The 26369-nt window shown below is 39.6% G+C and overlaps 1 protein-coding gene across 3 annotated transcripts in view; it reads left to right on the forward strand.

Moving 5' to 3' along the window:
- Nucleotides 1-26369, forward strand: part of TPP2 (tripeptidyl peptidase 2) — a 75502-nt gene that overhangs the window by 20781 nt on the left and 28352 nt on the right. For all 3 annotated transcript variants that reach the window (XM_084638708.1, XM_084638706.1, XM_084638707.1), the window contains exons 10-21: nt 2840-2939; nt 6372-6520; nt 6701-6816; nt 7943-8111; nt 12762-12919; nt 14560-14636; nt 15334-15440; nt 20585-20739; nt 21703-21819; nt 22524-22624; nt 25585-25681; nt 25986-26123. In XM_084638708.1, the coding sequence (XP_084494834.1) occupies nt 2840-2939; nt 6372-6520; nt 6701-6816; nt 7943-8111; nt 12762-12919; nt 14560-14636; nt 15334-15440; nt 20585-20739; nt 21703-21819; nt 22524-22624; nt 25585-25681; nt 25986-26123 (1484 nt within the window). The remainder of the gene's footprint in view (nt 1-2839; nt 2940-6371; nt 6521-6700; nt 6817-7942; nt 8112-12761; nt 12920-14559; nt 14637-15333; nt 15441-20584; nt 20740-21702; nt 21820-22523; nt 22625-25584; nt 25682-25985; nt 26124-26369) is intronic.

Raw genomic sequence — 26369 nt, forward strand, 5'->3', positions numbered from 1 at the left:
TTTATGTCCCCAGCGGCAACTGTCTTAAATGGAGCTACATTCTTGGTGTATTTCTTTATGTACATGTGTGGCAACTGAGATTTGTTTTTTGTTAATGTTCAGAAGCCTGCTGTCTAGTCTGAATGTGTAGTAAATTTGTACTGTAAACAAAAAACAGCCTCTTCCTCCTCCTTTGGGTGGAATTGGACAATATTTGCTACTAATAATACCTGGCTGCTGACTGTGCAGAAGAATACATGAGGCTGCCAGGCAATTTGTCTTGATTTTTTATTTTTAATAAACTTGTAGAAGGCAAGCCTTACAAATAGTCAAACTAGTCCTTAAAATGCTTCATAAGTGTAATTGTCTCTATTTTAAAAAAGACTCATTCACTCACGTCATTGATCATCTGGCAATTAGCAAAATGTATTTTCTAGATACAGCTAAGTTTGATCCCGATTTATCTCTTTCAAAGTATCTTAGACTCAGAAGATACATTTTGACTGGGGAAAAACACACTGTTTCTAATGTTAGGTCAGATACCCTGATATGCTGCCTCTTTTTTTTCCTAATGAATCCCAGTTTTGTAACTTGGATCTAAAATTTGGCATTTGTCCAGAGATATTCCTGAAAAAAAAATCCATCCAACTACAATGTAACATCTGTCAAAAGCTATTCTTGGAATCAAAACTTGTTCTTCCTGTTGGCTGTGATACATCTGATAAACTAGTAGTCAATGAAAATACTGAAAACATCATTCTAAAAAGAACAACACATTTTAAGATCATTAATGTTATCATTATCACTAAACATGTTTTGTTTTTGTTTTTTTTTTTAAAAAGACAAGTTAGTATGTCGAATCATTGGAGCAGGAGTCTGGAGTTGAACTTGTGGGTTCTGTTCAGAGCTCTGCACGTGACTCACTCTCACCTTGAGAGAACATAGAGAGGTTTAGTTGGCCCTTCGGCATAATGGGAATAACTTTTTTTGGCTTGTCTTTGCTGCAGAGTTAGCTTGAGGTATAACTCAGGTGTTGCTGCAACTAAACTTCCATTCATCTACACAAATCTCTAGCTCAGGTTTAATGGTCCTTTAAAATCAAGCTGGTTGGCTCATCATTGATATGGGTTGAAGCTTGAGTGCTGCTTCCATAAGCTAGGGCTTCTCTGTGTACACTACACAGCATATGCCAGCAGAACCCCCTTGTGGCGATGCAGCATAAGCTGACACATGGAGTTGTGCTGGTTTAGCTACACCATCTGTCTGAATGACATTAGCTAATCTGACAAAAGCACTCTTCTGTCAGCATAGTTATGTCTGCACTGGGGATATAACTGATATATCTGTGCCGGCAAAACTTTGTAATGTAGACTAAGGTCGGATATATTCCTAAACATTGGATTGATTTAGCTACGTTGCTCAGAGCCATGAAAAATTTCACATCCTGGGTGCCGTAACTAGTTCAGTCTAACCCTTGGTGTAGACACAGGTAGGTCAGTGGCAGAATTATGCATTCAACCTGTCTACTGCTTTTCAGAGAGATGGCTGTACAACATTGATGGAAAAGTCCCTTCCACCGATGTGGGAACTATTTACACTATGGCACTACAGCTCTGTTGCTCAAGTGTTTCGCATTGTGCCTGCTCTTAGTCAAGATAGGCTAACTTAAGACTAGGTCAAATGGAGTAGCTCAAGTGTAGTAACTCACGCTGTTCCAGTGAAGACAAGCCCTTACCTCATGGATTTTTTTTGAGTATTTTGAAATCTTCAGGTGAAAATAACTTTGTTTATCCCATTAATAGTAACAGAAATTGTATACATCAGTGTGACTAAATCCTGACGTAAATCTTGGTATTCCGGGGAAATCTTTTTTTTTAAAGGGTTGGCTATAGGACAGACATGGGCAGGAGAGCAAATTCCAACGAGATGAATTTAGGGTTGCTTGCTTAAAGTGAGGAAAACTATTAGCTAGGCCCAGACAATTATACTTTGGCTGGAAGGTCGTCAATGCAATATACTTAACCTAAAATAATTCTTTTGGGGAAACCTGTTCTCACAACGTATATAGCTATGCTGTGACGGACGTTGTAAATTGTTTCCGTACCACTTGTTCTCATGTCTCATTTTACTACAAGCATGTGACTTCTGAAACCTTACAGGCTTTGCTTTGCCCGTGTTTGTCTTGTCAAGATTCTGTTTTCCAAGACCATTGGAATTTGTCATCTGAGACAATTAAGAACTTGGAACATGAATGTGTACTATTGCACTTGAATAAATGTGTTTTTAAATATATATATATATATATATATAATACATGGTAGAACCCTGTTTATCCGGTCTAATTGGGACAGGGGCCAGATCAGATAAACCAGTGAATGTGAAAAGGTGATGCTGCAGTGCCATCTATTGGCCGCAGGAGAGGTCGCCCACTTTTGGCCCTGGAGTCCTGGTCGTTTTGGTAAATGCAGAGAGCTGGTTAAGGGTGGGTCAGATAAATGGGGTTCTGCTGTGTGTGTGTGTGTGTGTGTGTATTTATAATGACAAAGGGTAGAGACTGAAATAGGCACAGAACATATCATAGTTGCTACTATATACAATGCCTGCTTGGCCTTCAAATTTACTCTCTAAAGTACAAAACTTTACTGAAGAAAAACTTAACTTTTCTCAATATCTGTCAAACTTTATGCTAGCTGAAGCTTACAATGTTTCTAAAAAATGTAATTGTTTTCCACATTAAAATAGTTAAAATATACGTACTGCTTATTTAAAGTTATTTTTGTGTATGCTGTAGGCTACAGACAAGGTTGTTTTTAAGATCTTGCATCGTTCTAAAGTTGAGAATACTAATATTTTTTAATAGGTGTTGGTGCATATGTATCACCTGATATGATGGTTGCTGAATATTCTTTGAGAGAGAAACTACCAGCGAACCAGTATACTTGGTCTTCCAGAGGCCCTAGGTAGGTTATGTATAATCCACAAGTTCACAGGCTGCATGGCTGATTTTAACTGTAGAATCCAAGCTTGTCAGAAGACAGTAGCAGATAAGTGTAATTTTCCAGTGAGAAGCTTTTAGGACGGACACCCTTTCTTAGAAATCAAACCTCCTGTGGCTCTTAATGCTTAGGATGTTGCAGCACTTCAAATTGCTTTTCCACAAAGCATTCGCAGTATACCTCAGGGAAATGTTAGAGTACCATTGCTCTCCTTTATTGATTCCTTTGTTCTTGTGGTTAGTGAAAGTTTGCTCTGTAGCTATCTGTAGTTGTCATCTGTTGCTCCCTCAAAGAAAAATGTTAATACTACTAAAAGCTGTTGAAGCTAACAAACACTACTGTGAGGAAGATTCTGTCTGGCCTTTTCTGGAGTTTATGTCAGGCTTCTGTTTGTTAGTTTGTGTGTAGTTGCAGCTTTCCAGTAACTGCGAGTGCTGTTTGGAGAGTGAGCAAAAGGGATCTACAATTCAAATTGACGCTTAGTTCGTCTCGGTACAGATCACGTCGCTCAACATGCAGACCCTGTTTGAGGATTTTGCATGGGCCATTAAAGGTGAATTGGAAAGCAAAAATAGTTTGCCTTTTATGATATATAAATATGGCCTCAAAGATCTAAAGAAATTGTGTGTTCTTGCAAAGAGCAAAAATATCAGACCTCCACTTCTTTTGCTTGGCTAAATGATTAGACATATTGAATCTCATACGATTCAGATTTCTGCAGCAAGCTTACAATTGAAGAGGGAAAATGTGGAGGTTTAGATTAAGAATTTGTAATCCTTTTCCTCTTATTTGGGGGCAATGAGAACTGCAACTCAGATTTCAGTTTCATGTGCCATTGCTATTTAAATGCGTCAGACATCTTTGCCAAATGAGGGCAAAAAAGAAAAAAATCCAGAAATAACGTTTTACATACATTGTTTTTAAAAAGGTCAGGAAAACTTTTTTTAGGTAACACTTTTGTCATAAAGGAGCCGTATGGGCATATTTTTATTTGCAATTGAACCTCAAGGTCCAGGAGGATTCCCAAAAAATGTAAACCTGATTCGTTTGTCTGGAAGACCTCCAAGAAGACTTAAGTTGAACAATGGTCCATTTTATGTCCGGAGTCTCTGCTTCTAAGTGGCCACGGGGGTGGGAGGAGTTGGCAAAAATCTTTCCAATTGCTGGCCTGGGGAATACAAAGTGTCCCCTTCATTGTACTCTAGGTTTGAGGAAGCCAGAGTGCAAAGAAGACCGTAGGGACCTAAAGTTCAGTTAGCTTGGTCTTCACTTATATAGTTTCTTACATATAAAATCAATGGGGTCTAAATTAGCTGTTACCACTCAAGAAAGAGATCTTGGAGTCATTGTGGAGAGTTCTCTGACAACATCCACTCAGTGTGCAGCGGCAGTCAAAAAAGCAAACAATGCTGGGAATCATTAAGAAAGGGATAGATAATGAGACAGATAATATCATATTGCCTCTATATAAATCCATGGTATGCCCACATCTTGAATACTGCATGCAGATGTGGTTGCCCCATCTCAAAAAAGATATATTGGAATTCAGAAAGGTTCAGAAAAGGGCAACAAAAATGATTAGGGGTATGGAACGGCTTCTGTATGAGGAGAGATTAATGAGACTGGGACTTTTCAGCTTGGAAAAGGACAACTAAGGGGGGAAATGACTGAGGTCTATAAAATCATGACTGGTGTGGAGAAAGTAAATAAGGAAGTGTTATTTACCCCTTCTCATAACACAAGAACCAGGGTTCACCAAATGAAAGTAATAGGCAGCAGGTTTAAAACAAACAAAAGGAAATATTTCTTCACACAATGCACAGTCAACCTGTGGAACTCTTTACGAGAGGATGCTGTGAAGGCCAAGACTACAATAGAGTTCAAAAAAGAACAGCACAAAGGGGCCCTAAAAACCCCAGGTTGGAGATTGCACAGGCATTGTGGGAAGAAGATTGCTATAAGGCTGTCTCCCAAGGATCCTATGGCAAGGCCCACAGGATGGGCATTCCAGGATGGTGTTGCAGCATGAAGTGTTGTAGAGATTCCAGGCAGAGCTGCCACCAGTCCATAGAGCAGCATAGAGGTGAGGCAGCAGTTACTTAGGCATGGTATACGCTATAGTTACGTCAACATAAGGCGGCTTGCGTTGACCTAACTCTGTAAGTGTCTACACTACAACATTGCTTCTGCTGATGTAAGTTGCCCACTATATCAACCTAATAATTCCACTTCTGCGAGAGGTGTAGTGCTTAAGTTGATGTAGTTAGGGTAGACACTGTGATTTACGTTGCCTGTTGGCTGTCACACCCCATCCTACGATATCTCTCACATTTAAGTTGGTGGAAGAGTTCCTGGTCAGGACACGCACCACTGACAGAAGTGGTAATTACTTGGCCCTGGTCTACACTGGGGGGATCAATCTAAGTTATGCAACTTCAACTACGTGAATAATGTAGCTGAAGTCGACATACTTAGATTGACTTACTGTGGTGTCTCCACTGCAGTGAGTCAACTGCTGCCGCTCTCCCTGTTGACTCTGCCTGCTCCTCTCGTGGCACTAGAGTACAGGAGTTGACAGTAGAGAGCTCAGGGGTAGATTTATCGTGTCTAGATTAGATGTGATAAATTGATCCCCACTGGATCGATCGCTGCCCGCCGATGCGGCGGGTAGTGAAGACATACCCTTGGTGGCTGTGCTTAGGTCAACTTAATTTTGAAGCGTAGACAAGGCCTTAAGAAAGGCCCCAGAGTCTGTCTGGATTGTGCCAGGGGCCTTTCCAGTCCCTGAAACATCCCAGAACCATCTTAAAGCCGCGATAGGCCTCTGTGCTGTGCCTCAGTTCAGGGCATTGCCTTTAAACTTTAAAGTGTGGAAGTGACCTTTAAAGTGAAATTAAAGCTCTTACTTTTGCATCCCCTTTTGCTCTCACTTGCTGCTATTATTTTTGTAGGAAAAAATTAGGGGATGTACATTTGTCATGTGCTTGACGTTTATACTTGAGTACCTAACAGATTAGGCATCTAAAATGACTTGAAATACAATATTGGATGCCTAACTTTTGGTTAGGAAATTTGTTCATTTGACAAACTGGAGCCTGTGATAAGTAAAAATAATCTGTTCTACCAGTTCTAAAAATATTCAGTGTTATAGGAGTTTAATATTTATTTTCTCCTAAGTGAAGTTTTTATAGTCAAGTCATGACTGAATAGTATGAAAATGCTTTTAAAAAGAATTGTTTAATATCAAAATCGTTTTCAAATTTGGTAGTCCATGTACAGTAGCGTTGGCAGATGAACACTGAAATACTTATTAAATATAATAGTATGATAGCTTTAATGTGAAATGGTTGTATAAACAGAGATTTGGATTTCAATAATTGTATCAAAACTTTTTAGTACCGATGGAGCCCTTGGAGTGAGTATCAGTGCGCCAGGAGGAGCTATTGCTTCTGTTCCTAACTGGACTTTACGAGGAACACAGCTCATGAATGGCACATCTATGTCTTCACCTAATGCATGTGGAGGCATTGCTTTAGTACTATCAGGTAATGAATATTGTGTCTCTTTGTTAGAGATAAATTTTTGTCTTTTCATTCTTGCACAATTTTGTAAATTGAAATCCAGTAATATTACTGAAGCAACCTATGTTTCTTACATTTAATAAGAGTTAATAGTGTTGAATCTTCATGTTCTTTAATATTTTATCAATAACACTTTAATTTCAGGACTCAAAGCTAATGATGTTCATTATACTGTTCATTCTGTCAGAAGAGCTTTAGAAAATACTGCAGCGAAGGCTGAAAATATAGAAGTGTTTGCACAAGGACATGGTATTATCCAGGTACTTAACAGCATAGATGCAAAAATTATACAAATTATCAACTTTAAAGGGATATTGTCAACTTGAAATCTGGTCACTTGGGGAGGAAAAAAGTTAAGTAGTTGCAAGTGCTACACAATTATAATCACACTTTTTTTTCTTTCTGAATCGCTTTTCTCTTTGCTGTGCAGTAATCCACACAAATAGGAAACTGGCTCTAAAAAAGTTCTTACAGTGAACAGATTATATACTTAGATTACTTTGTGTATTTAAGTAGAATGACTTCATTAGATATGATAACAAAAGCATTGAATGAAAATACCACTTGTTTCATCCTAAAAGTTAGCTTGTGGGTTTATGCTGAATCTGCTGCTTCCTAGTTCTTCGCTTTGGTGGTGTTTATTTCTTTTGTTTGTTTTTCCTAGCAAGGAGTTTCGCTGGAGCCCAATTCACCAATATTTTTTTTAAATGGCAAATTAAAACACAAAATAAAAAAAATTTGAAATATACTAAGACAATTGTGAACACGGTGTCTATAACACCATCTATATTTACTATACTGCCTATCTGAAAACTAATTACAGGTAAAATTTTCAATAATCCCTGCGTCATTGGCTTTCAGTAAGACTTGGGTTCCGAAGCATAGCATATGGTGTTTCACAAAGCATAGGGACTAATGGTAGTGCAACACAGGGGATCAGCATGTGAATCCTAATGGTTATATTTAGGCTCCTAAATCTTACTGGAAATTACTGAAACTAAGTCCATTTTGAAAATGGTACTTTTTTGAAATTTTGCCCCACGTCTTTAGATCATTTTTTCCTCATTGGAGAAAGTGAATTCTATGTAATATGCCCAAAGATGCCCTACCTCCAGCAAGGACACCTTATCAAGGCATATTGAATGCAGTTCCTTCTTGCAATGTTGTGCATAGCCACTGTAGGCTGTTTTAGAGCACTGCAGTACTCGCAATGTCTGCTGGCATAGGAGATAAGGTATAACCATTGTGATTCAAATACTAGATCCTTTTGTTGCCCTACCATTAGTGGCTATGCTTTCTAAAAACTTCATCTAGAAGTTGGGTATTTTCTATTGTGACTACTGTAGGGTTAAATGGGTATATTGGAACACTGTCTTTTCTCAATAGGTTGATAAAGCCTATGACTACCTCATTCAAAATTCATCATTCACAAGTAAAATAGGTTTTACTGTTACTGTTGGAAACAACCGTGGAATCTACCTCAGAGATCCTGTCCAGATAGCTGCACCTTCTGACTGTGGGGTTGGCATAGAACCTGTTTTTCCTGAGAATACAGGTAGGGAAGAAGCTGGTTATATAAACATGTTTAGGAATGTTATTGTGTAAATTTGATGAGGACTTGGGTCTAAAGATCACACAATTAGCTAAACACTTGATAACGATATTATACATTTAAATGGGAAAAAAAAGATGTAGTGAGTTATGTCATGTACCTGTATTATAAAAAAGCTGCTACTCTTAATTATAGTTTCAATAGTTGAACCAAGGTTGTTTTTCCCGTGATAACACAGCTTAATCAAGATACTTTTCCATTCTAAACCCTTGGTTTTAGTCTCTGTTTTTTCAGTTTCATTTGGAGGGTGAAGTCCTTCATGTTTTTAACTCAAGCATGTCTGTCTTTCTTTTGGAGAAATTTGAAATGAAAAATATCAAGTGTTTTAAATGAACGTGGGGAAAATATTCAAAACATTTTAAAATTTCCTCTAACTTGAATAATCTGTGTGAATTTAAAACTTCAATTTTTGCATCTTATGTAGCCCTCTATGGGAATGTATACTTTTTCAAATGTGAAAGCACTTAGTTGAGAAATAACTAATTCCTGGACATGACCTCTTGTGGCCCCAAACTTTCAGGGTCGAAGTTCTATATAAAGCACTTGCACTTCCATCAGTTCTTTTTCTGTGATCAGTAGTTGCAGAAGTCCTTCTTTTTAAAGTTTTTTAAATCAGATTTCTAGCTTTTTCTCTAACACTTTTGTGTATAGTTAAGTTAGGATAGTTTTGGGATTTTAGTATTGTTGTGTGCTGTAGTGCGCTTAAGTCATGATTCAATACTTGGATCTTTTGAAGTCTGGATTCAGGAGGTATATATCTTGGCCTTCATCATCTCTCAATTGTGTCCAACCAAGTGTCTTCTCTGTTTTAGGGGGAGTCGTCCCTATCAGTGCATAGTTTTTTGTTTTACAGAGTGTTGTTTTACACCCTGAGACATGGCTTTTGTGAGAGTAAATATATTCAGTCTGCTAATTTGCCTCCGTTAATCTCTAAAGAAGCTTTGTGTTGCTCTTTTTTACTTTGTAATTTACCTTTGAAACTAGAAGGAAAACAGTTACTAAATCACCTTGATTGGCTCATTTGGGTGCCTTTTTAAAATTGGTTTCCCAGAATAAAGTGCTCAATTCTGAATTTGGTTCTGTGTGGGCATTTATACCTGGAACAGTTGCCTCCCTTAATTTGGTACAGGTTGTCTGGCTTGTACGCTTAAGGGTCCTGTATGTTACTCCCACACTTTGAGCTGCTTTCAGATTCCTTACTATTTATCTGTATATTTTGTTGCCTCAGTCTCCCAAGAGGAGGCTCTCCTCTAGAAGACTTCATTCAAGGGATTGAGTGCAGATGAGGTAATCCCTGATTATCTTGCAATATTAATGGAGATTCCATTATTTTAGATGGAAATTTAGGTTTGGTCTACATTACAAAAGTTGCACACTTTTTTAACTTAAGAGATATAAAATTGATCTAGTTAAACCAGTGTAAATGCCAAATGCACTTCTAATGGCCAAAATAATGTAATGGGTGATGCAGGACTCTTTTTTTAATAAATAATTAAGAGGGTAATGTAATACCAGTAAACATGGATTCATGGAAAATAAGTGTCAAACTAACTAGATATTATTTTTTTTGTGTTTACAAACTTGGATGATAAAGATAAGTGTTGAAGTATTTAGACTTCTGTAAACATTTCATTTGGTACCCCACTACATTTTAAGAAACTAGAATGATACAAAATTAACATGGCAAATTAAATTGATTTAAGAAATGGTTAACTGACAGGTCTCAAAATGTTGTAAATGGGGAGTCATTGAGCAGTCGTGTTTCTAGTGCGGCATTGGAAGAAAACAAAATCATTGCTGATATAGTTTGTAGATGATCTGAAGACTGGGGATGGTAAATAACGAAGAAGATGGGTCACTAATACAGAGCAATCTGGATTGCTTGGTAAACTGGGCAGTCGATATACATTTTAATTTGGACAAATGTAAGGTTATATATTTAGGAGCAAAGAATATAGACTATATTTACAGGGTGAGGGACTCTGTCCTGCCAAGCAGTGACTGAGAAAGGCTTGGTTTTCACAGTAAATAATAAACTGAGTAGGAGCTCACAGTGCGATGCTTTGATGAAAAGAGCTAAGGCAACCCTTGGACCTATAAATGGGAATAATGACTGGGAGTAAGGAAGTGATATTTACCTTGCTATTTGGCAGTGGTGTTACTGCTGCTGGAACACTGTGTCCCGTGCTGTCCTGTATACACTTCAAGAAGGATGCTGAAAAATTGGAGAGGGTTCAGAGAAAAGCCAGGAGAATGATTAGCAGGGATTCTCAAACTTCATTGCACTGCGACCCCCTTCTGACAACAAAAGTTACTACACCACCTCAGGAGGGCAGGTCAAAGCCCGAGCCCCACCGCCCTGGGTGGGGGGAAGCCAAAGCTGAAGCCCAAGGGCTTCAGCCCCACACGGGAGGCCTGTAACCCTCAGCCTTGCCACCAAGGTCTGAAGCCCTCGGGCTTCGGCTTAGGCCCTGGGAGGTGGGGCTCGGGCTTTGGCTTGGCCCTGGGCCCCGGCAAGTCTAACACCAGCCCTGGTGACCCCAGTTAAAACAGGGTCGTGACCCACTTTGGGGTCCCGACCTACAGTCTAAGAGCTGCTGGACTAAAGGATTGGAAAGCATGGGAGAGATCAAGGGAGTACTCAATCAGTTTTTCAAGGAGAAGGTTAAGGGATGACTTGATCAATTTATAAGTACCTAGAACAGAAATCTCATAATAGGGTGCTCTTCAATCTAGTAAATAAGAAGATAAGATCCAGTGGCTGAAAGTTGAAATTCACCTGGAAATAAGGCCAAAAAATTTTTTTTGACAGCGAGGCTAATTAATCATTGGAACAACTTAACAAAGGGTTGGGTCAAGTCCATCACTGACCACTTTTAATCAGGTTTGGATGTTTTTCTACTTCAAACTGAAATTAATTCATGGAAGTCCTAAGGTCTGCAGGAGGTGGGACTAGATGATTACAGTGGTTCTTAAATCTATGAAAACCAGTTTAACCCTTGCTTAAATTGGTTTAGTTTAATTCGGTAATTCACCAATACAAGCTTTAACGTTAATTTAGTTAAACCTCATGTAACTTTTCTATAATAGACAAGCCTCTAGATTCTGGAGCATAGATAACTGCATCCAAAAGAGGACTGGCTTGCTGAGCCACGGCGAGATTGTTTTCCATTGGGACTTTCTTATTTTATCCTTCTCGGTGTCATAGAGGACTGTTTCCAAGATATAGGTATAAACCACAGATTAACAAAATAAAGGCCAATGTTTTTCATTTGGCAGATTTCTAAGATAAATGCTCAACATGTTGCATCTAGTAGTGATTATAAGTAAGCATTCTTCTTCTCACAATGTTCTGTTAATCTCTGAAGGTCCTGTTTGAAACTTGTCATTGGGAAGTATTCCTTTCAGAAGTTTGAGTATCAATGCCTTTTCAAAAGTTATTTCATACAAATTTGGATATAATACAATTCTTAAATATTGAATAGTTCTGTTACAGTGATCTTTTAGTTCTGATACAGTTATGTTTAGGGCTGTGATTTTTGTCACGGAATCTGACACTTCCAGAGACCTCCTTGACTTGAGCCGCAGCGCCTGGGAGCTGCAGGATCCCCCCACCGCCCATGATGGCTGGGGACTCTGAGCTCCCAGCCACAGCGGGTGGAAGGGGGTGCCCCGGGAGCTCCCCATTTTACATATTTTAGTAAAAGTCATGAATAGGTCATAGACTTCCATGAATTTTTCTTTATTGCTTGTGACCTGTCTGTGACTTTTACTAAAAATATGCATGACAAAATCTTAGCCTTAGTTACATTAGAGATGATGTTACAGCATGGTGAATGCATTGATTTTTACACTGCAGTGGAGGACCTGAAAAAGGTGAATGGGGAAGGAAAACTATTTCTGTATTTAGGCTATGTCTGCCCTGGGAGCTAGGGGTGTCATTCCCAGCTTGAGTAGACATATTTGCACTAGCTCTCATTGAGGTAGCATGCTAAAAATAGTGAAGTAGCCTGGGCAGTGGTGGCATGGGTTAGCTGTGCCAAGTACAGACCTGCCTGGACCCCATGGGTATGTGATTGGGGCGACTAGCCTGTGCTGCCGTTGCTACTGTGGCTACACTATTACTGTTTGCATGCTAGCTCAGTGAGAGCTGGATATCACAGCCCCAGCTCCAAGTGTAGACATAGCCTCAGATGATCATAGGTGGAGTCCTTTTAAAAAAAAAAAATTGCGTTTTACTGAAATGGTTCTGAGAATTTCATTGAGGGTTGGTAGGAAGAAGGGTTTCCAGCTGAGAGCACCAGAATTCACTCATGGTGATGGTGCTGCCTATCCAAGAGAAATGGTAACCATTTTTGTCTAAGGGAGTGCATCCCATTATCAAGTCAAACATCTTTTTTGTTTCTGAAAGGTAATTTTCAGTGGCACTTCTAACAATAAAAGCAGCTTCTTTAAAGGTTTCAAGGAGTGGGTTCCCACCGTTAATAGTGAGACATGCACACATTGGTGGACATTTTTTTTTTTGTTACTGTGGCGCCTAAACATTTGTTTGGATTATTGTATTAAAAGTTTAAAAATTGCATCTTGTTTCAGAAAACACCGAAAGAATCTCTCTCCAACTTCATTTAGCTTTAACTTCAAATGCAGCATGGGTTCAGTGTCCCAGTCATTTAGAGCTCATGAACCAATGTAGGCATATTAATGTACGTGTGGACCCACGTGGTCTGAGAGAAGGACTACACTACACAGAGGTATGAAAGTACTTATATTTATAAACAAAAGTATTTGCTGTCTCCCTTTGCTGTGGTCATTTTCATTTAGCTTTTAGAAAAATCATTTTTCTAGTAGATTATAGCATCCAAAGCTTTTAATTTATTTTACTTTCTCCTGTACTGGGTAGCAAATGCTGTTGCACAATTAGTTTATTTAAAACAGGAAAAACTTGTGGTTTCGTGTAAGAAAAAAGTAAACCATGTTCTTTACCTTGCCCCCTATTTCTGCAAAATTTTGTAATATTGACAAAAAGCAATTACGTTTTTTGCAGACTAGTAGTATAGATTTTTTTTAACATTTCAGATAATTTTTCCAGTTAACTCTTGTAATTTATTACTACAAGAGACTTACCATAGCTGTTGGGTGTGTCTTAACTCTAAATATTTATAACTTAATGTTTTTATTAGATTTTTAAAATAAAATTAAGCATTTTTATCTCTTTTTGAAATATCTGAACCTCTGTGGGTATATCTACACAGCAATTAAACACCTGAAGCTGGTCTGGGTCAGCTGACTGAGGTTCATGGGCTCAGGCTGCAGGGCTGTGAACTTGCTGTGTAGATGTTCCAGGGGCAGGCGGGGTCCCACAGTATGCCCAGCACAAATGTCTGCACAGCAATATTTAGACCCGCAGTTAGAGCCCGAATCAGCTGACCTGGGCCAACTGTGGCCATGCCCCAAGTTTTTTTATTCCAGTGTAGACATGCCCTGTGTGGCTAATACTTCCCTGTATGTGGAGAAGGATAGTGGAGTTAGAAGTGTGTCTTACTGAATTAAATGGGGAGGCTGCTTTCAATTCAGATGTTCTACTATTCTCTTGCCTTTTCTGTTCTCTCCCTCATTTTTGCCCCATTGATCCTTTTTAAAATAGTTGACTATCCCCCCAAAGAATCCAAAACTTAGAATGGCACTAAAACGTTTCCATTACATTGCAGCTGGAATTTTCAAATGTTGGTGGAACAACAAAAATAACTTTCCTTGTTAGAAAAAAAGCACTTCAGGTTTTTTAGAACAATTATAAAAAACTAAGGTCTCTGATTGCGCTGCAGTAGCAGTGAAGAAATTTGTCAAAGGGTCTGGAGGTAGTATGGTTTCAGCCATGCTGATATTTAAGGCTGGGACTTAAACAATGCTTGATGGATTGTGTGCACAAAAAATCAAGGTGTGGAGAGCAATAATGGAAGTGTAAGGGGGTGGCGGCGGGGGGGGGATTGAGAGGGGACACAAGACAGGGGTGTAGGAAGAGGTCTGAGCTGAAAATTAGTCCTTACCTAACCAAGTAACTAAACTTGTCATATGTGATTGTACAGTGCAGAAACCAATGAAAAAGTACGGGATTCTGAATGTACTACTTAAAAATATTTTTAAAAGTTGAATTTATAAAAAAAAAAAAACCTACTAATTCTTAAACTGGTGGTACTTTAAATGTTTTTCTGGTGTGGCAGTGATTAAAGCCTCTTCAGCCTGTAGCCCCTCTAAGTTCATTGAGCAATAATGATACAGATGCAAAATACTCCACAGCCAGTCTATAGAAGCTCACTCTGGTCATATTACATCATTTTAAATTGCTTTAAGACATGATGCTGTGTAACTACTTTTATTTTGATTAATTCGTCAGGTATGTGGTTATGATATAGCAACGCCTAATGCAGGCCCTTTGTTCAGAGTTCCAATAACTCTTATTATACCAGCAAGGTCAGTGAACATTTACTTTTTTCTTTTTTACCCCCCGTGCATGGCTACATAATCTGACTATGATATATTGTCCTAGCTGCTTTCTTGGGTCTTTCAGCCAGTTCTGGTTTCATTTGTCTCAATATCCAAGCTAATATAAGTCCTCTGCCAGAAGGAATAGTGCAAATTGCCCCATCCTGAATACAGAGGGGGCAATAGAGAGAGAGAAGCTGAGTTAATGTAAATGTAATGCCATTGTCCTCACCCAGTGGTGCTGCATGAAGACTGGGTAGTGAAGAGTCACAAGCTGATTTATAGTTTATTGGTGGAACACCAAGAGGCACCAAAATCCTAAAGCCAATGTTGTCTGTTAACATGGTGTGTCTAGCTCCTGTTGGAAATGCGATGAGCTCATGTCTGACAAAAACTAGTTGTCATGAATTACTATGACCGGTGCTGATGGGCTCTGAAGAGACTCTGGACATAAAGATGTACTTTGCATGCAATAACAGTGAAGCTCATTCTGTTATGGAACACAGGTTCCCTTTGAAATAAGCACTTGTGCAAGCAAGGGGCATCATGATCCAAAGTGACAAATGTCCCATGGTCTCATCTGTATATGAGCCATGGGGATTTTAACCCCACTAGCTGCATTTTTAAGATTTCGAAAAAGATTATTCAGTTTTAAAGTTATTAAACTTTAAAATTATATTCACAGAATAGATGAATCTTCACACTATGACCTTTCATATACTGATGTGCATTTTAAGCCTGGTCAAATCCGAAGACACTTCATTGAGGTTCCTCAAGGAGCTACATGGGCTGGTAAGGAAAATAAAAATACAAATTTAACAAAAAATTATGTCTTTCAAACAGGCAGTACTCCCAGTGATTTCAATGGAAGTGTTATGAGTAAGACTTCAGGATTAGATCAATGAATTATTTGTGAAATGCTTTATTTTTTTTTATTTTAAGCTCTTTTGGGAGAGAGTATCTTTTATATATATATGTATATATAGTGTCTAGCACAATGGGACTCTAATTCTGATTGGGTTTGTGGCACTACAAGAAAAAATTACTAAATGATAATTGGGTATATTTGCATCACTGAGGGAAATTTGTGTGTGTAATACTATAATTGACCCTCTTTTGTCTGGCTTAAAAACAGGAACATGATGTTAAAGGGGACGTGCCAGTATTCCACTTTAGAATGCTAATTGCAGAGTTATATGCTGATTGCCTATTGTGACAGACCCCCCTGGGTACAACTTGGACTGTGGGACCGCAGCATCCCCTTTTTCTCTCTGGGTCAGGGTACCCCTCTCACTGTTCTACTAGTGGCCAGCAGCCCCTTCAGGCTTCGCTCTGACACAGCCATTAGCATGTGAAGGCACACCCAAAGTTGCATGCAGGCTCTCAGAGCCACTTATGAATTATACGCAGGGAAATAGCAGCAAATCCCCCTCTCCCCCAGCCTTGTACCCCAGATATGTACCATCTTACATAACTCAAGGCCTTCTTTATCAATGCAAGCTCATTAATTAGTTTGCCACTTCATCAAAGGATAATGGACATGTCCCAGGCTTCGTAATCTGAGCAGATCCCCCAAGCACTTATGACAAACTCACAGGTTAAGATTAAATATTAAAATAAGTTTATTAACTACAGAAAGATTTTAAGTGATTATAAATGTTAAGCATAAAGGTCAGTATTGGTTACATAAGAAATAAAAGGTAAAATTGCAGTCTAAATCCTCAACTTTGTCAGACTAAGCACAATTCAAAGAAGGCAGTTTTTCTTACCCCACTAGGAGTTATAAGCAGTTCACAGTTCTTAATACACAGGCTGACTTCCCTGCTCAGCCTGGTACCAATCGCCTCAGTTCAAAGTCTTTTTTCTTCCAAACATTCTCATTGCCTTCAGAATAGGTGGGGGAAGAGAGGTGGACTCATGATTCCATTGTCCCTTACTTTATACTCTCAGTTCATGTGAATGCAAAAAAACTGGCTCCACCATGGAGTCAAGCATCACATGTCCTGAGACCTTGCTGAGTCAGAGTTAAGCAATCCCCATTATGTAAATCTCTTGTTTACAATACTCCTGTTGATCAATTGATGGTCACTTAACACCGGTCGGGATGTGGCTCACCTCCTTTGTTGCCAATTGAGAGCTAGCTGTGGGCATCTCCCAGACTCGCAACATGTTCAATAACAACCATATAGCAAAATTTCATAACTCCATGTACAGTGATGATATACATATTTTGATAGAACAATGAGTTTCAGTAAATACGAAGTCTCATAGTATACCTTACAAGGCATTCTTTGTACAGAAGTCATAACCATATACAAATGGTGAATGTGGCGGTTACAGGGTGCTATTTTGAGGTGCAATATGTCCCACCCATATATAGCAAGAGTAAGAGGAGCATTCAGCACTTCTTTGTTTCCTTAATACGTATTATGGAGGTTCTTTCAAGCATTTCTTTTTAGAAAACAATACAAATGTATTTAGAACTTAACATGGCTGTTTAACGTTTTGCACTTTATTAGAGAATATTAATGTGTGTTGGATGGAGTTGTGAATGTATTAATCTAATGTGAACAAGAAGTAGATACTAGCTTATTCCATGTGAAAGTGTAATTTAATGTGGTGGGGACAGTTTTGATTGTAGAGTTCTTGGATGGTACAAGGTTATAGAATTCATATTTGGTTTTGTATTCAATTTTTACTCTTGACCAGTATTACAGATTGGATTGTTTGAGTTTGGTATGGTCTGGGAAAGCCAACAAGATAACTTGTGGGTGCGTGTATTGATGTAATATCCAGGAGTAATTAGGTTACTGTTGAGTGGTGTGTAGTTGCTAAGTAGTTAAAACAGAGAGGTAGATTCATCTTTAAACCTCGTCTTTCAGTGTTACTATTGTTATGACATTCTAAAAATTTGGCTGTGCTGTACTTGAAAATAAAAAAAATTTGAGGCTTTTAATGTTTATGGTATTATAAAGTGTCTAGATATAGGAAATTGGATTTTTTTTTTTTGTTGACCTTGATGTGGCGATTTGCCTTAAGATTAGTGGATATTTTAAACAAACATACATTTGTTTTGATGTGAACAAAATGGATCAGTGAGACCATCAGCATGCAAAACATTCCATATCGTTTCATATGATGAAAAAAATGCCATTGAAAACTAACTTTCTTTTGTGAATTTCTTGCCCTGTTTCTAACCAGCTACAAAATAATTTGAGTAAGGGATTAGGCAGCATACAGGGGAATATGACACGTGAATAAAATGGCTGTGACAAATCTCTTCATTGTTTGTTTCTAGAGTTCAACACCAAGGGTTTTTTGAGGTAGAATAAATATTCTTTGGAAGTTGTACGATTAGTACATAAACGGCATTGAGAAAAATTTTCAATCTTAATTTTCTTAGTTATTTCTTAAATAGATATCTTTTTATAATGACTGATTGCTTTCTATTATCTTAAAAAGAAAAGGAGTACTTGTGGCACCTTAGAGACTAACCAATTTATTTGAGCATAAGCTTTCGTGAGCTACAGCTCAAAGTGAGCTGTAGCTCACGAAAGCTTATGCTCAAATAAATTGGTTAGTCTCTAAGGTGCCACAAGTACTCCTTTTTGCGAATACAGACTAACACGGCTGTTACTCTGAAACCCTTCTATTATCTTAATTTTGTTTTAGCTAAGCCATTTATGCAGTCTTTACATACATACATACATACATACATACATACATAAAAAAATAAACAGAATAGTGTTTTAGAATAATTCTATTACAACATCAGATTAGTAGTTCTGTAGCTTGGGGCAAATCAAGAGCATATGGCCTGTGTGTGTGGTTTTTTTAAATACAAACCTGAAGTGGCCACTTTAGGTCAAAAAGTCTGTATCAAAAGTCTTCTCTAGCAGGTATTAGCAAGCAGGCTGGTAGCACCACCCGTTAAGCTTGCCCCACACTTCCCATTATAAACCTCTGTTTTCAGTTGCTTATAACTAAGGCTAAGTTTTAGTCAGGTATTTTTAGTAAAAGTCATGGACAGGTCACAAGCAGTAGACAAAATTCATGGCCCGTGACTTGTCCGTGACTTTTACTAAATATACCCCTGACTAAAACTGGGCGGGGGTGGACTTGCGGGGGACGGCACGGGTGCTGGGGAGGGGGGTACAGCGCGGGTGCTGGGGAGCGGCAACCCTAGCTCCACGTGCTGCCTCCGCTCTGCCCGAAGCCCCAGTTCTGTAGCTCCCATTGGCTGGGAACCGCAGCCAGTGGGAGCTGCGGGGGCAGTGCCTGGCTGCCAGCAAAGACAGCATGTGGTGCTAGGGGAGCCCCCCTCCAGGTAAGCTCTGTTCTTCATCCCAACCCCAAGCCCTGATCCTCCCCCCCACCCATCCATCTTGCCACAGTGAGGCAAGACTGCCCCAGCAGCAGCCAGTGCACTTGAGCCAGCTGCACAGGGCTGCTGCAGAATTCACAGAGGTCATGGAAAGTTACAGCATCCGTGACCTCCATGACAAACACTGAGCCTTACTTATCACTTTGCAAAACTTCAATCACTTGGGCTGAAATTTCCCCAGGCTGCATTTTTTTTGGAAAGCTTCAACCAAAATGGTTCGACCATTTTTGAGAATGAGGCTAGAGAAAAACATATTGTTGCCCGTGTTAGAAGAGGAAAAGAATAGAAAAGATGTTCTTTGAGAATCACTAGCACCCCATGCTTTGGAGTGGAAGCTTGAAATTTGGTAGCGGATGTGCCTCTGAAAAATTGCACTTTTCACATGCTCATTAGAGATTTTTGTCGCTAAATTTCCCAAAGATTCTATTTGTCTTGTACATGTTCCAGGGCAGGGCTCAGCAGGGCTTACCCTCCAATTGCAGTTTCCGTCTGCTCTGGCCATGCTGGGTCTGGGCAGCAGAAGTGACAACAAGGAGCTTGGGTCTCAGAGCTTTCCCTGCTGGGACCAGGCAGTTTGTGGAGGAGGAGTGAAACGCAGAATTGTCCTGGGACAAGGATTGGGGAAGACCAACTTGGGACAGGGACAGGTTAGAGGGGAAGGAGAAGAAGGGGTAAAGCTTGGGGAAAATTCACACACAAGTCTGTGCCTGCTAGAGCACATGCCCATCCAGAGTTTCAAATGGAACCCAAGATTCCTGAGTGTCACTATGCCTCTGTCAGCAAATGTCTTTGAAACCCTCTGGCAAAGTGTCTCTCCCCTTCAAGTGCTGTGGTCCACACAGAGGATGAGAACTTAACTGAATCCTTTGTCACGGAGGCACCTGATGTTAATGGTAAAATTCTCATTATCTTCAGCGGGAGCAGGTTGGAATCCAATGTCAGGGTGTTTGTGTTTAAAAAATAACAATCAAAAAACCTATACTGGTTAGTCAACAATTTTCACTGCTCTATCAAGTATCACTTATTTTCTGTACAAAGTCTTGCTTCGCTGGTTTTCCACCTCGAGAAACTCTTGTTTGTATACATATTATTTGACATTACTTTAATCATGGATTTCGGGTATGTCAGTACAGCAGTAAAACACCCGCAGCTGAACTGGGAAGCTGACTCAGGCTGCGAGACTGTAAAATTGCTGTGTAAATATTCAGGCTTCGTCTGGAGCTCAGGCTCTGGGACCCTCCCACCTCGTGGGGTCCCATGGCCCAGTCTGGAACCCCAGCCTGAACGTCTACACAGCAATTTTTAGCCTCCCAACGCGAGCCTGAGTCTGCTGACCTGGGCTGACCGAGCTGCGCGTCTTTTATCCCAGTGTAGACATACCCATAGGCACTTGTATGCTGAATAATAACTGTTTTTTTACAAATTACAAATACGTTGGAGTCTAATTTTCTTGTCAGGGTAAAATATTTTTCTCTAAACATTTTCCATTCTTATTAGCTTTATTGGCTACTGAAATTAAACTCTGTTTTGAACATTTTTTTCTTTAATCTAGAAGTTACAGTATCTTCCTGCTCAACTGATGTGGCTGCCAAGTTTGTTCTTCATGCGGTTCAACTAATGAAACAAAAAGCATATAGAAGCCATGAGTTCTATAAATTCTCATCCTTACCAGAAAAAGGATCAGTGACTGAAGCGTTTCCTGTCTTAGTAAGTTAATTTGAATTTAAATATCAGTATGTACAAAAATTAACAGTACAGTATGAAAGAAAATTGGTTTTGTTGAGGTGTTATGCAGAGAACTTAAAGAAGCAAAATATAACAGGGCCTGGATTCAATTGGAATTATGATGTTGAATTAGTTTAAAATTAATGCACTATATTTCCACTCTTTTGCAAGTCGTCTTTATTACTCCATATTTTATCATTTTGATGTTAAAACTGAACATAAGTGAATTTGGTGTCTTCAGTTGCTGGATTAACTTAATGCTTATTAAAGAAGACAGATTGGTAATCCAAAATCTGTTTGTTTGAAGAAAAGGCACAGTAAAGGTAGTGATAATGCAAGATTCCTCATGTTGCCACATTAACATGCCTTAGCCATGACCTGGAAGTCGTATCGGAGTTCATGCTCTGTGTCCATTCAGTCCTGAGCCTCTTTTTGAAAATGCCATAGAACTGTACCTAAATTATGGTACTCTTGCAAGAGAGAGTGAAGTCCGTGGACCACACTGCTTTCAAAACTAAATATTCATTTCTTCATCTTGGCTTTCCCTCAGTGAATTCTACATACGGATAGGCAACAGTCTCTCCCTCTTCTTCTGTAAACTAATCAAGCTGTTTTTCCTGCAAACTGGGAAAGAAGGAAGAAGTGTTATTTGAATGTATGTTTATTTCAAACCTGCTTATATAGAAAAATGCTGCACCTATCTCTGGATTGTTGTGTTCATTGCTAGGATATCAGACATGATTTATTGGAATTGTCTTGCATTCGCAGGGCAATCCTAGTTTCCTGGCCAATTCTGTGTAAACTTGGATTACTGGTATAATTGGAGTACTTTTGAACTGCATGCAAATTCCTTTGTTCTTATTAATTATTTTTAGGGTGGGTGGGGAATGAGAATGGAAGGTGAGGATGTGAATATGTCTAACTTTTGTCTTTTCTATTATCCAGGGTGGAAAAACCATTGAATTTTGTATTGCTCGTTGGTGGGCCAGCCTTAGTGATGTCAGCATTGATTACACAATTTCCTTCCATGGCATAGTTTGTGCTGCTACTCAGTTAAACATAGTGAGTTTTTTCATATTTTACTTTCTGTTGATCAGTTCAAGAAATTCTTTGGTGATGAAAAGATCGCTAGTTGCAACTTGAAGAAAACTCAGACTATACATGTAGCTGAGATACAGGTCAGTGATTAATAACTCTTAAATGCACAGTAATAGGAACAGGAACCCACAGAAATGTATTGATCACGATTAGTACAAAAAAGCTTGGATTACAAAGAGTATATAGAAAATTTAAAAATTTCTGAGAAACATACTTATGATCTGATCTTTTTTGCTTTGTTCATCCATTAAACTTCCAAGTATTTACAGGAAATAATGGTCTAGGACACAGGTTTTTCAAACTTAAATTCCTAAAGTAGCAATGGGCTTAAACTACAGCAAGGAAGGTTTAGGTTGAACATTAGGACAAACTTCCTAACTATCAGGGTAGTTAAGCACCAGAATAAATTGCCTAAGGAAGTTGTGGAATTTCCGTCATTCTAAGTTTTTAAGAGCAGCTTAGATAAACACCTGTCATGAATAGTATAGATAATACTCAGTCCTGCCTTGAGTGTTGGGGACTGGACTAGAAGTCCTGTCGAGGTCCCTTCTACTCCTATACTTCTATGATTCTATTCTGAAGAAAGGCCAGTAATGGGTTAGAATTTTTTGTATGTATTTATAAATAAAGCTGGGAACCAAGTTAACTGTTAAACACTTTTTTTAAAGCATGCTTCAGAAGGCATTGTCCGTTTTGATGTTCAGTCCACATTGAAATATGAAGATATTGCTCCTTGCATAAATCTGAAAAGCTGGATCCAAACGCTCAGGTACAGTTGCTATTTTGGGGGCTATGTTGAAAATTGTCTGATCTTTCAAAGTTACTTAGCATGTAATTAAAATAGTAATTCTGAAAATAAACATGAATTAACAGTAAAATGAATATTAATATTTGGAATGGGACTCTGTGGTTATTTCCAGGTAACTGTAATAGGCGAATAGAACCCCTTTTATTAACATTGCCTACCCACCACTTTTCTTAAGATCCTTTTTCAGTTTCTTATAACTTTGCCAAACCTTAACTATTTGGGCTGAAATTTTCCGTGCAGTTTTCTGCTTCAGGCTGACTTAAAAAGAAATCAGCCTGAACAGTGCAGCTGTTTCAGAGAACAAGGCAAGGTGAAAAAAACATGTTCTGCAATGTTTTTGTTTTAAACACTCTGGCAACTTTTTGTTTGAGAAGCCGTAGTGCCCTTGTGCTTTGGAGCAAGAACTTGAATTTTGGCTGGGGATAGTCTTTACCATTCCTGTAAAAATCTACCCAAATATGGCAAAGTTACAAGCCTTTGAAAAAATGTATTTGCACATGCTCAGCCTTCATAGGGTTTAGTAGCTAAAATCTCTAAAGATTCCATTCTCACTGAGCATATTCCAGCGCCTCAGAGTTTCTAGTGCTGACCAGACTGTCTGTGTGTCACACAGCGACTGAGCATGTTCCATTCCAGGGTTAGAGGGACTTGCTAGGACTTTCTTTATAATGGTAGCTCCAGGTTGCTTTAGGCCAGAGTAGGGTGGGAGTCTGGAACTGAGCAGGGATACTGGCTCTCCTCTGTTCAGTAACCCTGCCTGCTGGTGCCCAGGAAGACTTTTCATCCTAATCGCATTTGCCATGTCCAGTCAGTCCTAGTCTCCCCTTCTGGGCTTCTTGTTCGAGTCCCAATGAGGATGAAGAGGAAGCCACCTGACTTAAATGCAAAAGGGACTAGAACTGAATGGGGGTGGGGGTGGGGGGAGGAAGGAAGGAGTAGATAGGGATAGGGTGAGACTGGGGCTGGCGGGAGGAGGAACAGAAACTGTTACTAGGATCCTGAAGGGGTCAGGGACTCGGACTAGTTGAGCAAGAAGATTAGAACTGAAAGCTGAAGAGGCTGGGTGCGGGGAGGGAATCTGGAACTGGGAAACAGTTGGTGGGACAGAGGAGAAACACTGAGATTGGATGAGGAGCTAGGTGGGAGGCAGGGAGATTGGGACTGGCTGGACAATAAAACTGAGAACTGGCGGGAGAAGGGGGGAAATGGCAGAGGAGGAGAGGGGAAATCTGATGAGGAGCTGTGAAGTGGGTGAGGGGGAATCTGCGACTGATTAGGACAAGGAACCGGGGGGAAATAGCGAGGGCTGGGCTGACTAGGGCTGTGGGGAGGGAAGAGGGACTAGGGCAAGGAATCAGGAGGGAATAACTGGGACTGGCTGGATTAGGAGACTGGTGCAGGGACACTTGGTGTGAAGGGAAGGCCGGGACTTAGCTGGGGATCCCCAGTGGGGAGACTAGAATTGGCTGAGCAAGGAAAAGGTGGTAAGAATGAGAAGCCTGAGGAGTGGAGACGGCATGGGTAGGCAAGGAGAATTGGACTGGGACCAGGAGCCAGGGTAAGGAAGAACAAGACAGGGACAGGTTGTTGGAGGGGATGAGAAAGAGGAAGAAGGGCCTGTGCCTCTTGGAGCACACTTCCCTTCTTAGCCAGGAATATAACCCAAGATTCTTGAGGGCTCACCCTTCATCTGCTAGGGGACTTCACAATATTTACTGACAGGAAAGTGTCCTTTCCCCCCTAGTGCTGGTGTCTATGGAAAATGACAACCTGCTACTGCTGTCAGTTACTCAATTAGCTCAAGTGGCAGAGGACTGTGTTCTGACTCAAACAGTTCCAACCTATTGATGACCCATGTGGGTCTCAGTGTGATGCCACATGCTGGAATTTCTGGGTTTTGTTTGCTTTTTTTTTTTTTAAATCTATGAAATTACACACACACACAAGAAAACTAAAGTTGCAAGATCAAGCACTCTAAAGTTAGGAAATGCCCTTTTGTGCTTATGCATTAAGATGGTCTTTGATTATATCATCACATATTATTTTTTCTACAGGATCCCAACCTCATTCAGTATGCAGCATGGGGGATGCTAACTTAATGAGCAGCCATTTAATTTTTTTCTCACTAGTCAGTGTGTGTCCCCTGTGCCTTATTTACTGCACACTCTCTTTAAACTCTGATCTAAAGACAGAATTATTAATTTCCTCATGTTTTATCGCACTCATCACTAGTATTTGAGTGCTTCATAAACATTCTGAATTATCTTTAGTGCCCTGTGAGAGATGCATATTATCCCCCTCTTTTGTAGATAGTTGAGGGACCGAGACGTTAAGGTCAGAAGTATCCACTCACCTTGGGTGCCCCAATTGAGACCCCTAGAACCTGATTTTTCAAAGTACTGCAATTTGTATGTTCCAAGCTCAGCTCCTTCTGAGTTCACTTGCATTTGTGAGTGCTCAGCCTTTCTGCAAATCAAAGCCGAGGGTCTCAAGTTGGACACCCAGAAAATGAGGAACATGTAATTAATGGTTGTATGTGGGTAAAGATGGGTTTAAGTGACTTGCACATAGGAACTCTGTGGCAGAGGCAAGGATATAGTCCAATTTCGAGGGTAGTATTGAGCTGTCTTTACCATGAGATCATCCTTACTCTTCCTGCAATACCGTGCCTCATTTGCTACATACCTTCCAACTTCTGCAGTAGTGGAGCCGGGACCTGTAGACAAGTCTCCTTCACTTCATAACCCTGGTTCATCCACAAAGCAGGTCCATCTTTTGCGGTGTAAGAGGCGAGGGTCCTGTGGAAAAAACAGCGTGTGATCATGTAATTGAAGACTATATCATAATGCATGCGAGTTTCTGTTTAGACAAACTGTTTTAGGAAAACTGTTCCTAAAACTTGCTGTTGTGTTTAACTGCAGACCAGCGAGCGCTAAAATAAAACCTTTAGGATCCAGAGATGTTTTGCCAAATAATCGTCAACTATATGAGATGATTTTGACGTACAACTTTCATCAAGTAAGTTTTAATTGGTTCTTTAATGCTGTTTTAAATTTCATATCTCTAGAACTTTTTAGTGAATTTCCTAACAAAAGGTGTAAGGAGAGCTCTAGGATATGCGGGATCACAGAATCTTGGGGTGCCTCTGTAGCTGATGCCAGTTATAATGCAAACTGCAAGAACAGGGATTCTAATTAATCATAAATTGGAAAGATTGTTTAAGTTTTACTATGATTAATCTAGATTAATCTGAATCATTACTTCAGAAGTGTACCTTTACTACGCAATATTCAATTGTGTTTTGACTTATTTTTTTTTATAGCCTAAGAGTGGGGAAGTGACTCCAAGCTGTCCACTGCTTTGTGAATTGTTGTATGAATCTGAATTTGACAGCCAGCTGTGGATTATATTTGACCAGAACAAAAGACAAATGGGGTCAGGTGACGCTTATCCACATCAGGTACAGAGAGATATACTTACCCTGATCAGACATTCTACATAAATATGAAAATTATATTCCTTCTCTTCCCCCACCCTACCTGTCTACAGTCCAGACCCCTGGGTGTAGATAGACCCTGCCATCAGATAATCACAGCATGTAGTAATTGCACTTTTGAGTGGTGTATTTTGTAAAAGGAACTTGCTGACTGGAAATTGCCAGTTTTCTCCATGGGATGGAACATGTCATTCTTTCTTTGTAGATAAA

The sequence above is a fragment of the Lepidochelys olivacea genome (genome assembly GCF_965140295.1).
Source record: "Lepidochelys olivacea isolate rLepOli2 genome assembly, chromosome: 1".
NCBI classification, from domain to species: domain Eukaryota; kingdom Metazoa; phylum Chordata; order Testudines; family Cheloniidae; genus Lepidochelys; species Lepidochelys olivacea.